General features: G+C 40.0%; 1 protein-coding gene across 2 annotated transcripts; it reads right to left on the minus strand.

Moving 5' to 3' along the window:
* Positions 1 to 605: 605 nt before the first annotated feature.
* Positions 606 to 14,602, minus strand: CNOT8 (CCR4-NOT transcription complex subunit 8). Of its 2 annotated transcripts, XM_004428607.3 has the most exons (7): positions 14,464 to 14,602; positions 8,285 to 8,468; positions 7,099 to 7,292; positions 5,319 to 5,480; positions 4,573 to 4,717; positions 3,772 to 3,882; positions 606 to 2,116 (listed from the first exon to the last, which is right to left on the minus strand). In XM_004428607.3, exons 2-7 carry the CDS (start codon positions 8,399 to 8,401, stop codon positions 1,967 to 1,969), a joined length of 879 nt encoding a protein of 292 aa, XP_004428664.1. In that variant the 5' UTR covers positions 8,402 to 8,468; positions 14,464 to 14,602; the 3' UTR covers positions 606 to 1,966. The 2 variants fall into 2 exon arrangements, with proteins under 2 accessions (XP_004428664.1, XP_087285633.1); XM_087429507.1 differs by lacking the exons at positions 7,099 to 7,292; positions 8,285 to 8,468 and having other exon boundaries at positions 14,464 to 14,539.

Raw genomic sequence — 14,602 nt, forward strand, 5'->3', positions numbered from 1 at the left:
GAAAGGAGTGGAAACAAAGTCTAAGCCAAATCTAGGATATCAGTTCAATTTGTCTAAAAGAATTCCACTAATTAACAAGCTAATCCACCATATATAGTGGAGTGGCCCCAGGAAATATAATTAAAACTGATTTCCTATAAGGCCTGACAATTAGCAGGGAGTATAAAGTGAAGAGATGATTCCATTTACACGGTTGTTCATTAAAAGACTCCTACGGGCCAGCCCAGTGGTGTAGCAGTTAAGTTGGCGTGTTCCACTTCGCCGGCCTGGGGTTCACCAGTTTGAATCCTGGGCATAGACCTACTCACCATTCATCAAGCCATGCTGAGGTGGTATCCCATATAGAAGAGCTACAACTCTACAACTAGGATACACAACTATGTACGAGGGGTTGGCAACAGATGTTAGCACAGGGCCAATCTTCCTCAAAAAAAAAAAAAAAAGCTTCCTACGGAAGTGAGACATTTTGTATGCAAGCCAACTTGTGGAAAATGGAGACAAGAGTTTAGGGAAAGACAAGATGCTTCCGTCTCACAGACAGCAAATGACCATCTTCTAGAGCCAATGATTAATAGCTATGAAAGACCAAACTTTCATGCCAGTGGTTAAAAAGAAATTTTTATTTTACAAAATTAAAAACATAAATAATATTTACAAGCATCTTAAATATCAGCTTATAATACCTGAAATTTTTGAATCATTTCAAAGTCAGTTTTCCATAAGCTTTTAAAATGTAAGACTATTCATCCACTTCAGTGAGTTACCAGTTTTCATTTCCACTACTCCAAAGGGGATTTTGGTCTTTTGAAATTAGCCACATTATATTCATTTGAAGAAAAAAAAAAACTGTGTACTTTTTAAACGACTAGTTAAAAAAAAAAAATCACAGTCCTGAGCTTCCTACCCCAGTTGTGGGATATTACTCCAAGAAAACTCTATAAACCAAATTCCTTACTGCCCTGTTTACATGTAACGACTACTAACTTTTTAAAGACACTCCTGGTACTCACATTAATCCATTTCCCTAACTTCTCAGGTTTGCTGAAAGGAAAAGCAGGGAAAACAGAAGTGAGGTGGGAGAATACAGATGACCATCTGAAATCACATGACTGAAAATACAACAGACTTATGATCCAAAAATCTGATTCTACTAATTTCCTTCAGGATCAAATCCAGGCTCTTTTATTATATGAAAACTTTAAATGATGCACATGTGACAGCAAATCTCAGTGGCACAGTGGAACATAGACTTAAAGACACTTAAGTGGTTAACTTAATACCCATTCTGGAGTTCCTCATGAATGAAGGGGAGACAGATTCAGTATTTTGTTTTTTAAGAAAAATTTTCATTATCTGGTCTTCAAATTTTAGCACTGAGTAATTCATTTCCATATAACAGTACCTAAAAACAGACTAACAAAGTGTGAGGAAAGCAAACGCCCTCGAGAAGGGTCAAAAAAAGGCAAGGAAGGAAGGGAAAGACTCAACATCTATAACCCACTTCCCAAGAACACCATTTTGTTCCACTTTCCCCAGAAGCCCTCAGCTCAGCTGAGAATCATAGCAAGAAGTCTTCATCCTCAGAGATTAGCAAAAAATTTAAAAGAAAAAGAATAACAACAGGTAAGAGTTATATACATTATACTAGTTTGTCTCTCACTGGTCCTGGACATTTAAAAAGGTGTCAAATGCGCCATGGATGCTGGTGGCAGGAGGCAACCGGAGAGGAGAGGCTTGGGGATGAGGAATAGGGAAGACTCGTTTACAAATTCAGAGCAAACTCCCCTCTTCTGGATCTAAAATAAAGACATCTTTTGTCTTCAGTAAAACAAAAGTCTTTCTGCTCAATGCAGATGGTAGGTACAGTTTGCTCACAAGAAGCACTTTGTCTTGGGGAGGAAGGTAAGTATACACAGCACAGTAAGCACCACTCTGGATCGGGCCGATCCTACAGAGCCTGCCGCCATCACTGCTGCATGTTGTTGATGATCGCCAGGATGCTCATCTTCTCTTGGGCAGAGTCCACATCCTCATTCTGCTTCTGAGCCACTCCTGTGCCTAGGCCATAGAGCCGCCCACAGTACTTGGCATCATCAATACTGTCCTCAAAAAACAACTGCAGAATAAGACAGAGAACTCGTGGTGAGAATTATGTCACGAGTCATGCCAAGTCTCAACACTACCACATCAGCACCTACCAGCTCTCTTAAAGCCCTGAAAATCTAGCCAACTAGAAACTAACTTCATAAAGAAAAGCTCCAAACCTTTCAGATACACTCTTTTCATGCTCCTTTCTCTAAATATAGGCTCCCTTTTCTGAACAGACTTCTGCTTTCCATGAGTTCTTTTGCTGCCAGGATCCCTGTGCTGCTTGGTACCATCGCTCCCATCTCCTCCCTTCTCTGTAACAGGCAGTGCAAAGAGCTTGGGCTCTAGACTCACACAGACTCACTGTGTGACCTTAGGAAAGTCACTTCAACTCTCCTTAAAGCCATGGTTCCCTATCTATAAAATGGAGTAATAATAGGTTATTATGAGTGAGATCATGGACATTAGTCACTTACAGCAGGGTATCTCAACCTCGGCACTCCTGGGCAGGAAAATTCTTTGCTGGGGAACTGAGGGGGCTTGTCCAGTAGACTGCAGTACCCTAGGACGTTTAGCAGCATCCCTGGCCAGGAGCACAACCGCCCTACTCCCAGGTTGTGACAACCAAAAATGTCTCCAGACATTGTCAAAAGTACCTCAGGGGGCAAAATCAGGAAGCATGATGCCACCAGCTTTGTTCTTCTTTCTCAAGATTGCTTTGGCTATTTGGGGTCTTTTGTGTTTCCATACCAATTTTAGGATTGTCTATGTGAAAAATGCCATTGGAATTTTAATAGGAATTGCACTGAATGTGCAGGTTGCTTTGGGTGGTATGGACACTTCAACAATATTATTTCTTCCAATCCATGCGCACAGAATATTTTCCCATTTATTTGTGTCTTCTTCAGTTTCTTTCATCATGTTTTACAGTTTTTAGTGTATAGGTCTTTTACCTCCTTGGTTAAATTTATTCTTAGGTATTTTATTCTTTTTGATGCAATTGTAAATGGGATTTTCTCAATTTCTCTTTCTCATAGTTTGTTATTAGTATACAGAAACGCATCAGATTTTTGTATACTGATTTTGTATCCTGCCACTTGACTGAATTCATTTATTAGTTCTAACAGTTTTTTGGTGGATTCTGTAGGGTTTTCCATATATAATATCATGTCATCTGCAAACAGTGACTTTTACTTCCTCCTTTCTGATTTGGATGCCTTTTCTTTTTTTTGCCTCATTGCTGTGGCTAGGACTTCTGATACCATGTTGAATAAAAGTGGCAAGAGTAGGAATCTTTGTCTTGTTCCTGATCTTAGAGGAAAAGCTTTCAGCTTTTCACCATTGAGTATGTTGGCTGAGGAATATTTGATAATTAACAGAACTTAGCATAAAATAAGTGGGTAGTATAACAAATGTGTTCATATTATAGAAATCAGAATAAAAGCAAATAATTGCAAGGATTAGAGCTGCCAGGAACACCAAGTACACTTCTAAACTTGCACACGCTGAGTGGCCTCCATTTCAGAATGCTTCTTTGCCTCTCAAACTACATTTAATATATTGAACATCATAACAAACAAAAAAAAATCCAACTGCTTTCAAGGTAGTCAACAACTTCCAAAAGAAACTATAAATTTTCAACAAACCTCAGCCCATAAAGATCACCCACCTCGTTAGCCTTACCTCTTTCATCCTGAAGAATGCCATTCCCGTCAGCAGCGAGTCTGAGCCTGCCTGGTGCTGCCTTCCAATTCTCTGCAAATCCAACTGATCAGCAACTTCCTGAAGACCTCCCTGGAGACGTAAGAAAAACAAAGATAATATTACAGACCCAACACTCCTCTGTTGGAGTCAACTGAGTCCATTCTTGAGTTTACTGCTTTTAGTGACAAGAAGTGGAACAGGTCATTTACTTAACAGGCCTTATCCCGGCAGTATCCTCTTTTTAGCCCTCCAAATGATACACTGTGTTATATTCCACTTTTCACTCCCTTCTTTTCTATATCATTAATTTTGTCAGATCTCTACCCGTTAAAGTCCTAACTGCTGTAAAACAAGGTTGAGGAAATAGCAAATGCCAATCCAATTCTAAACAGCAAACCTCTTATGTCAACAATTTAAGAGGGTAGTGAGCTCTTAAACTGTCTAGGATTAAGAACCCCTCTGAGAGTCTAGTACACTACAGACCCCATCCCTAACAAACTGCACATACACCTCATGTTGTCAACTGGGGTTCATGGGCCCTAAGGGAAGAACGCCTGCCTTAAGATGAGAGAAGCAGAGGGCTCCCTTCATACCCAGTTTAAAGACAGTTACCACACAAATCCTTGTGCCAATCAGCTCTATATACACCTTGTCTAGCACAATGTTGGCACCTAGCAGGCACTCAAGAACACATGCTGAACAAATAGCAATAAAGCAAAATAACAAGTCTTTTTTTCTCTTTTTGTCATTGTTACTAATATTAGGAAAAATATTGTATACCTTAAGATTTTTGCAACTCTTCATCAGGTATTTCACATCATAAATGGATGGGAAGAAAAGGTTCAGAATGTGAAAGAATTCATGCTCCTCTTCTGGCAAACGAGAATCTGTAAGTAACTTTACCATGTAGCCAAAATCATAGCCACTACAAGGAGAGAATGAGGCACTGAGGTGAAAAATCAGCAGTTATTAGGCCCCAGCATTCAACCGCTTTATTTCTCAAAGCTTTGATGCTACCTCGCGTTAGGAACTTTCAGTCTTCCAAAGTAGTTTATCCTACTGAAATCTGAACTTTTCATTAAATAACATACCAACATAACAGACCAATATGAGAGATATACAAGATATATAAGAGAACTCGAAGGTTTGTAAATGTCAGTTTTATTCATCAAAAATTCAAAAGTACTGAAAAGGTAAAATAACATCTCCTAAGGTGAATCTGGCTTTTGAGTACCTGGGAAACACCAGGCATTCATTTAAAAGACAAGAAAAAGATGACGAACTGCTTCCCTCTTTCCACTTGGAATACACCCACGGACAGCCACATGACAGAGCCCAATACTGTGTGAAACAAACCAGTATGAGCTCCCAAGTGTTTTTTGAAAAACTGAAACACAAGCAACAGTTACCATTTCAACTTCTTAACTGCTACTGACTAAGAGAAGGGAGCCAATAGGACTGCAAGAATGACGTAAGAATCTCTCTTATTCCCAAAGCAAGAGAGAGACACATTCTCCGGTACTGACCTGTGAAATGAAAGCCATTTGACGTTGTCACAGAGAACTACCCCTGATGTCATAAGCAGCTCTGCAAAGTGCAATGTGTCAATCCCTTCCTCTTCATGCTTCTGAAACTGCAGTCCTGAGTTAGCAAGGAGATCTATGGAATCCTGGGAGTACATGTCCTCTCTAAAAAAGAAGGTATTCACTTCTTAGCTGGTAGTAAATAATGTAACAGAAGTAGTGGGCAACAATATTACCATCACCTTATAATTATAGAACAAGTATTCTTGAAATGCTTTCATAATTCAACAATAAACCAATTCATTCTCTCTAGTATTCCAGCAAGCATACAAAGCAGATAATCTTATCTCTGTGACAGACAGAAAAATGGGATTTTCCCCCACAAAAATAAATTTCCTAATTATAAAAGGTCTACATTTTCTCATTGTTTAAAGAAAAAAGAAATCAACCAATATAAAAATATTTAAAATAGCAGAAAATGAAAAAAAATTAATGTTCTTATAATGCTGCCCCATGGAAATAACTGTTAACAACTTGGTTTATATATTATCGCAGACTATTTTCTCTACCTACACATACACAGCTCCATCCCTATGTCTATATTTCATAGACCATCTTTCAAAATCAATACCAATAGATATACCACATCCTTTGTAACTCTGGCATAATATTCCACTGTAAAGATATATCCATTAATTTAAACACAGGAATATTTATAATACCACATAATCCAAAATAGGGAAATAACTCTTTTTTCCATTTTAAACGGCCTTAGTGAGATATAATTCACATACTAAACAATTCACACATTTAAAATATACAATTCAATAGCTTTTAGTATATTGACAGAGTTGCAACCACCATCACAATCAATTATAAACCATTTCATCACCTCAAAAAGAAACCCGTACCCATTAAGCAATCACTCCCCATTACCCCATAACCCACCCTATAGATTTGCCTATTTTGGACATTCCATATAAATAAAATCATCCAATATGTGGGCTTTTGTGTCTGGCTTCTTTCCCTTAGCATGTTTTCAAAGTTCATCCATGTATAACATTTATCAGTCCTTCATTCTTTTTTAGTGCCCAGTAACACTCCATTGTGTGGCTATACCACATTTACTTTATCCATTCATCAGATCACGAACGTTTGGATTGTTTCCACTCTGGGGCCCTTACAAATAGTGCTGCTATGAACGTTCATGCACAAGTTTTTACATGGATGTATGTTTTTATTTCTCTTGGGTATATGCCCAGGAGTGGGACTTCTGATTCATATGGTATGTTTAACCTTTTGAGCAACTGCCAAACTGTTTTCCAAAGAGGCTGCACCATTTTACATTTCCAATAGCAATGTCTAAGGGTTCTAATTTCTCCACATCCTCACCATGTTATCGTCTTTTTGATTATAGCCACCTACTGGGTCTGAAGTGGTATTTTGTGGTTTTGATTTGCATTTCCCTAATGACATGATGGTGAGCATCTTTTCATGGGCTTATTAGCCATTTATGTATCTTCTTTGGAAAAATGTCTATTCAGATCTTTTGCCCATTTTTGACTGGATTATTTGTCCTTTTATTGTTGACTTGTAAGAGTCCTTTAAGAGGGACTCTACTTTCTGAGATTCCTTATCCCGTCCTCTGCTTCATTGCTCCATCCAACCCTTACCTGGATTCGGTGGAAACACAACTTAAAATTAATAAAATCAGTTAGAAATTACAGTCTGCATAAATGTAGCAGGCCTAAGAATAACTCTGAGAAGTGTCTCAGACACTTACGTAAGGTTGAATTTGAAGTTGAACTGCCAAGTGTTGATTCCAGAAGGATATTCTCCCTTCTCGTTCGTGAATGTAAGGCCCAACTGGATAATTTTTAAAAGGTCAACATTGCACCGTAAAAGCTGATACTGGTAATCTATGGAACTACGAAATTCGCCAATTGGTCGCACAACAACCCCTGGAAATTCTGTGTCCTGGAAAGGGAAGAAGCCTCTCATCATAAGGTCTCACCAAACAGTGGATGCTGAATTGATGATTCACAAATAAAATTTTTACCTTAATTTACAAAAGTATGTGACAAGCCTCAAGCTTGGACACAAAAATCTATCTTAAAATCCTGATCTTGTTGACACAGGAGCACTAAAATCATGAAGCTTTGCATAACAACTTGGAGATCCTAAGCAGGATGTGAACAGAAGTACTTGACTAACTATAGCTAGATAAACAGTCAATTAAGAACATTCTAGGTTGAGAATAATATATGAATAAAAATACAGGGAAGTGAAACAGCCATTCAGAAAAAAACAAATAGCCACGTTTAGCTTGAGGAAAACGACTGGAACAAGATCACAGAGAGTACTAAATACAGGCGAAACACTTAACCGTATAATCTCTACAGCAGGAGTCACAAACTCCAGGCAGCTCATGTAAAGGAGTAAAGCAGACTGGGTATGAAAATGGTTATGAGTAATGGGGACTGGAGCAAACTAGAACTGAAAGAGGCCTTTGATATCACCATGATACGGATCTCCCTCCAGCCACTCAATGTCAGACAGGAATGTGGACCCTATATTGCCAGATGTTCCTATTTTTTCCAGAGATGCCAGAAAGCTGGAATTTAAGTGAGATCTCTTGATTTTTAAATGCTGGCAACTAATTTTAAAAAATCGTTTTAAACACCACACAAATTCACCAAATCTGCAGGACAGATGTACCCTATGGGCTGACAGAATTTCTGCTTTAAAAACTTTCTAACACAGAATAACAATACAAAAAAAATCTAAGATACTAGAGGTTACATCCTTCTCAGACACACGGGCTACCTTGATGTTTCATAAAAGCAATACAATTTTCCATCATACTTAATTTACCATGGCTTTGGTGTAATCATTTCTTTCAAAATCTCACATTAAATATTCCCTAAGTCTACACCAGAAGGTGAGTCAAATAGAGTAGAGCTCTTTACCATGGCAATGTAACTGTAACTGAGCACAATTTCTCGGATCTTCCTCATCTCTTCTTCTAGATTGCTGGCCCAGACTTCACAGATAACCTGGCTATTCTCCACAAGTGCTGCAGGCATCCTGAAGAAACTTGAAAAGTTGCTTTCAGTTGACTATGTTAGAGGGCAAGCCAATGGTTGATCTGATCTAGATTCAAAAACACATTTTGAAATCACATAAATTTACACCCTGGCATAAGATGTCAACCAAAAAAAGATATCAAAACAATATTTTACCATCACTTCACCAGTTTAACCTAAAACATTAAATCTATTATATTTATTCTCCATTTTACACGACGGGGAAACTTGCTTTTGTCAAGACACACACTCTCTCTCTCTCTCTCTCTCCCCCCCCTCTCAGTTCTTTAACCTGAAGAAACTAAAATTACTTGAGAAACCTGAAGAATCTTTTGTCCAAGGTGCCCTTAAGCACAGAAGTAAAACCACCACCTTAAATTATTTTTTAGCCCTCTCCAGACTACCTACAGACTAAGAGTCCCCCGTGACCACAAACATGCCCTTACCTGTGACTTTCACATCACTTTGCACAGAGACCAAATGACAGAAACATTTCTAAGGTAATCACTTCAGCCAGTTTAAATGTATCTGGGATCTCGGAAAGCCTGAAAGAATGTCTACCTAAACTCCCACACTTAAAGTCTTTACACCCATATGATGAATATGGGCATGGGACTCCCCTCTAACCCCCAAAAGAGGAAATTCTTTTTACCCTCCAAATCCAAGTGTCAAATACAACTAGAAGCAATTAACTAACTTAATATAGGGCCTCTTTAGATTTGTGCAAACAGATCATGAAGTGAGGAATTTGAGTGGTAAAAGCTAATCCCACTTGCTAATTTCAACCTTTAACGAGAGTGAAAATATGAATTTGACTTCTTAATGTCTACTTTTAAACACATAATATTGTAAAGAAACCAAGTAGCAATTCAACAATAAAGACAGAGAAGATGGCAGGTATAAGTAATTCAACCAAAAACAGAATGATTTATGGTGTATATTATGGCAGAAAACTGGGGAGAGGACAGTATTCTGTAAGATAAAACTCAACATGGTTCAGTCTCAGAGTAACGCTGTTAGCACAGCAAACTCAACATCAGATGCTTAGTTACAAAAGGAACTTATCATAAGGGCATTTACTTAAAAGGCAACCCCACCACATGGATCCTCAACATAACGTAAGAGTGGGCTCCAGCATACAGATTCAGGGGGAAATTCCTAGAAACAGTAAATGAACGTGAGTGATTTCCAAAGGAGAGAGCAGGGAAAATTTTGGCTTCCTACTTTCAAGCTAGGTAGGCGCAACAATAAGAATCTGGAACAAAAAATTGGTATTCTCAAGTGTCATCATGTCTCTGAGAAACCAATCTGTTAGTTTGTCAGCAACCCTTGAAGATTCCATTTATTCAAGGCACCCTACACTTTGACAGATGTTCCTCTAAAATTATAGTAGACTTACGACAATTACTGTGAAACTTAAGTAGAGTGTGATATCTTCCTAACAAATATGTGTAGACACCTCTTAAAGGGAGAATCCATTTCTTCTCCTTTTCATTCTGTACACAATGGGCATGAATTAAAGCCCTGCAGGGCCGACCCCATGGCTTAGCGGTTAAGTGCACACGCTCTGCTACTGGCGGCCCGGGTTCGGATCCCGGGTGCGCAGCGACGCATGCTGAGGTCGCGTCCCACATACAGCAACTAGAAGGATGTGCAACTGTGACATACAACTATCTACTGGGGCTTTGGGGAAGAAAAAAAAGGAGGAGGATTGGCAATAGATGTTAGCTCAGAGCCGGCCTTCCTCAGCAAAAAGAGGAGGATTAGCACGGATGTTAGCTCAGCGCTGATCTTCCTCAAAAAAAAAAAAAAAAAGTAAAGCCTTGCAGATGAACAAATAAAAGACATCAGAAGCAGGCAGAAGTTCAGGCTGAATGTGGAGCAAATTCCACTATCTGACCATAATTAAGAAAATGTTGGGACTCAGAATTTTAGATTCTCAACTGTGCTTAAGGTTTTCCCCTGCAAAAGAGCTTAAACCCATTTCTATGCCCATTCATGTTAAATCCATGCCACTTCACTTTCTTATTTCCCTAACTGAAACAACGCACTTCCTTTTTGGTGTCATTTCAAACACAACCATAAACTACTTTAGGGGAAGTGGGTATCACTTGTGGAGACAGAGACGTTTCCATAAAAGCAAAAGCAAAAAAGGGGACCCAAGCAAAAAATGCCTTTGGCCTCCAAGCAGCGAAGCAGGTTAAAAAGAGGACAATTAGGTATTGACATTAAACCCTTATAACCAGGCTCCTCAGCTAAGAAGCTCTTAAGGCTGTGTCAAAAGAACTCAGGAAACAATATGAAGAGGCTCCCTCTGGTCAAAGAAAAGACAATATGAACATCATTATGGATAATGGCTGCAATGTACTAAAACTTCTCAGATAGGTTTAAATCCATGAGTTCATAATGAACTAGGAAAATAAACTTAATTGGTCACCACTGGAGAATATTAGCCAATCAACTTATTTTTTAAAATATGTATCTTGCCTTTCCTATATAAACTGTGCCTCAAAGTAACCAAATAGCTGAGGGACAAGTTTCTCTTTATAGAAGTAATACAAGTAACAAATGAATACAGAATGATAGAATATCACCATTTTGTAACTCCTAATGAATTTATAGATTTGGGCAATAATCATAACAGCATTTATACAGAATATCCAGAAAAGGCAAATCTATAAAGACCGAAAGTACACTAAGGTGGGATGGGGATTAACTGTAAATGGGCATGAGGTATCTTACCGAGGTGATGGAAATGTTCCCAAACTCAATTACAATGAAGACTGCACTGAACTCAGTAAATTGACTAAGAATCATTGAACTCTACATTAAAAAGGGTGAATTTTATAATATATAAATTATACCTCAATAAAGTTGTTAAAATAATCACAATGGCTATTATCACAAAAAAAGACTAGTTATTATGTGCCTCTTGAGAGAACACATCTCCACTATGAGTCTTGCCAAAAAAATCTAACTTAAATCTGACCACATCTCAGAAATGCAACCAGCAAAAGCTATAAACTATTGTGGGAAACTACAGAACCCAGCTTCTTCAACAAATAAATTGCAAGAAATAAAAGACTCTCAGGAGACATAACAACCAATCAAAACGTGCAGACCTTAGTTGGATCCTGCTTTAAAAAGTTAGGGAAAAAAAAACTATGACTTTTTTTTTTTTTTTTTTTTTGCTGAGGAAGATTTGCCCTGAGCTAACATCTGTTGCCAACCCTCCTCTGTTTTTGCTTGAGGAAGACTGTCCCTGAGCTAACATCCATGCCAATCTTCCTCTATTTTGTATGTGGGTTGTCGCCACAGCATGGCTGATGAGTGGTGTAGGTCCACATCCAGGATCCAAACCTGCAAACCCAGGCCGCCAAAGCGGAGCGCGCTGAACCCAATCGCTATGCCATAGGACCAGCCCCACTATGACTTTTGAGACAAGCAGAAGTCTGAACAACGAATGGCTGGTTTTGGGTTTTTGTTGGGTTTTTTTTTTTGTTTTTTCTGCTTTTTTTGGTGTTATAATATATTGCAATTATGATTTTTAAAAGAGAGTCCCTGAGCCAGCCCTGATGGCCTAGCAGTTAAAGTTCAGCGTGCTCCGCTTCCGTGGCCTGGGTTCGGTTCCCAGGAGCAGAACCACACCACTTGTCTGTCAGTAGCCATGTTGTGGCAGCAGCTCACATAGAACCAGAAGAACTTACAACTATACACAACTATGTACTGGGGTTTTGCAGGGGAGAAAAGGAAGAAAAAAAGGAGGAAGACTGGCAACAGACGTTAGCTTAGGGTGAATCTTCCCCTGCAAAAAAATTAATTAATTAAAGAAAAGAGAGTCCTTATGTTTTAGAGATAATGCAAAATACTTATAGGTGATATGATATGAAATGTGGGGTTTTGCTTCAAAATAACAGTAGACAAAACTCCTCACAACTTTGTACAGTGTTATCTTCCTCCACATTTTACTGAAACTGAAATTCAGAGACATTAATTTAAAAAGGCAGTATCATGACTTCCATTTCCAAGAGAATTTTTTTTAAAAAGCTAACCACTGTTACAAAGCTAACTATTGTTATACATATCTGACAAATGGGGAATGCAAAAGCAGACCACTGGCAAAAATATATGACATTCTTGCACCAAATCCTTATCTAGGAAAATCGTGAGGAAATAAACAATAGCTTGCAAGCCCCTAAATGTATGCCACTCAGGAACTAAAGAGGACACACCTTATGCACATTTAACTTAGCATAAATTACTGGATATGCTAGCCAGAAAAGAGAGAGAAGTAATAATAATAATGCTGGCAATTCTGCCTGCCGCTTTCCACTCAGTGAGCACATACTCCAGAACGAGCCTAAGATGGGAACCAAAAACATACTGTTCCCCTTGGTTCCTCTTCCTCCTCTGAAGCCTCTCAGTGCCAGCATCTCACAGTGCACTTCATTGTGTGGCATGACTCTACCCCATTCAAGTATGTTTATTTCTTCAACACAGCCCCTAAAAGTAACCGAATTACTCTGAGTTACAACCAAAGAAACAGTGCGAAGTTTCAAAGCTCAAGGAAAAACTGACTATGCTGGATTTACTGAGAAACAGAATGGCCTTCTCCAACTTTGCACCTTCCTAAGGAATTTTTAAGGATAATTTTGATCGCATGCAATGTTTGCCTCACAGGTTGACTTTAAAACTTGACTCCACATGAGCTACCCCACGCTATAAAAACTTGACTCTCATATAAGCTACTCTACTCCATATGAAAGCACAACACAAGCCATAAACGATACTTGTAGTTTCCCAGTAGTACGAGACTGTGCAAGAAGCTCTCTCTCTTGTATGTGTATGAGAATACACATACACACACACAGTAGTACGAGACAGTGCAAGAAGGAAAGCTCTCTCTCTCTCGCTCTCATTCTCATACACATACACACACACACCCCCCTACGAGTTACGGAGGTCCCTGGCAATCTGTTCAGAACGCTCCTGATGACCTAGAAACTTTTCCAAAACAAAGCTCCTTATTTACCCTGAAGAGCAACTAGTGATAAAGCCACTCGAAAGTGTTCTCTGCAAGCAATCCAGGGTGCCTGGCCTGACTTGGGGAAAGAATGTTTTGTTTTTCTGGTTCTGTTTTGTGTAAGCCTAAGTATGCAAGGACACAATAAACATCACTTCCCCATTCTAGAGGACTGAACAAAGGCTTTGCTGCGAGGGGATAAGATGAAAAAGTAAGCAGCAGCGCGTCAGAAGAAACGGCAGCTGCTTGAAAGAGGGTCCCCTCTCTACACGGCCGGGCGGCCCCGGCCGCCGTCCTCCCCTCCCTCCAAAACACAGCGTCCGAAGACACTACCCCGGACTGAACCACAGTCCAACCAGTTCTTAGAACCACCCACGTGGCCCAGCCTTGTGAGCTGGCTCCTAAAGAGCAACGGTGCTGTTTATAAAGCCACAAAACAGCAAGGAAAAGTTGTGGGGCCTCAAGAACCAAGGAGGGGGAGGCCCGCGAGGTTCCAAACTCAGGTCCTCGCTCTCCCTCACGGTCTCCCGCCATCCTTCTGTTCCCGTTCTGGATCACGCTCCCACTTCAAAACCACACTCGTTCCTCCCCTCCTCCTAACCACCCTTCTTTCGTTCTTTTTTCCTTTTTTGTAAAGCAAAGATATTAAAATATCACGCATTAGGGCCCGACAGACGTAAGTTCGAAGCCAGGCCACCGATTAGCTGTGCGGCTTTGCCTAAGTTACTTAACCTCTCTCGTACCTCAGTTTTCCTATCTTGTAAAATGAGTTTCACAGTATACACCTCGGAGGATTGCAGTCGAGGTTGAACAGAAGGCTGCATATAAGGTGCTTTGTAAAGTCCTGGCACATATCACTAGAATATTATTATCGTGTGGTGGTGGTCGTTATTACTACTACTATTCCATGGGCCTCTTTCCCTTCCCACACACCCTGCCCCTCCCGCACGCTCCCACCCCCCTTCCTCCCGCAGGCCCCGATGGCCTCCCACACTCTCTGATCTCACGCTCCTCTCTTTGGTAAGCGCGGCCCGCTTACCCTGACCGGCAGGGCCCGCGAACCGCGGGCTGACGGGCGACTCCCGAGCAGCTGCAGCAACAGCCCCTAACCCAGCGCTCCCCTCCTGCCCCGGATCTGCTCCTAGCACCGAGCGGGCCAACGAGATGGGCGCCCTGGT

This window comes from Ceratotherium simum, chromosome 4 (genome assembly GCF_057802395.1).
Source record: "Ceratotherium simum simum isolate JZ-2026a chromosome 4, ASM5780239v1, whole genome shotgun sequence".
Classification (NCBI taxonomy): Eukaryota; Metazoa; Chordata; class Mammalia; order Perissodactyla; family Rhinocerotidae; genus Ceratotherium; species Ceratotherium simum.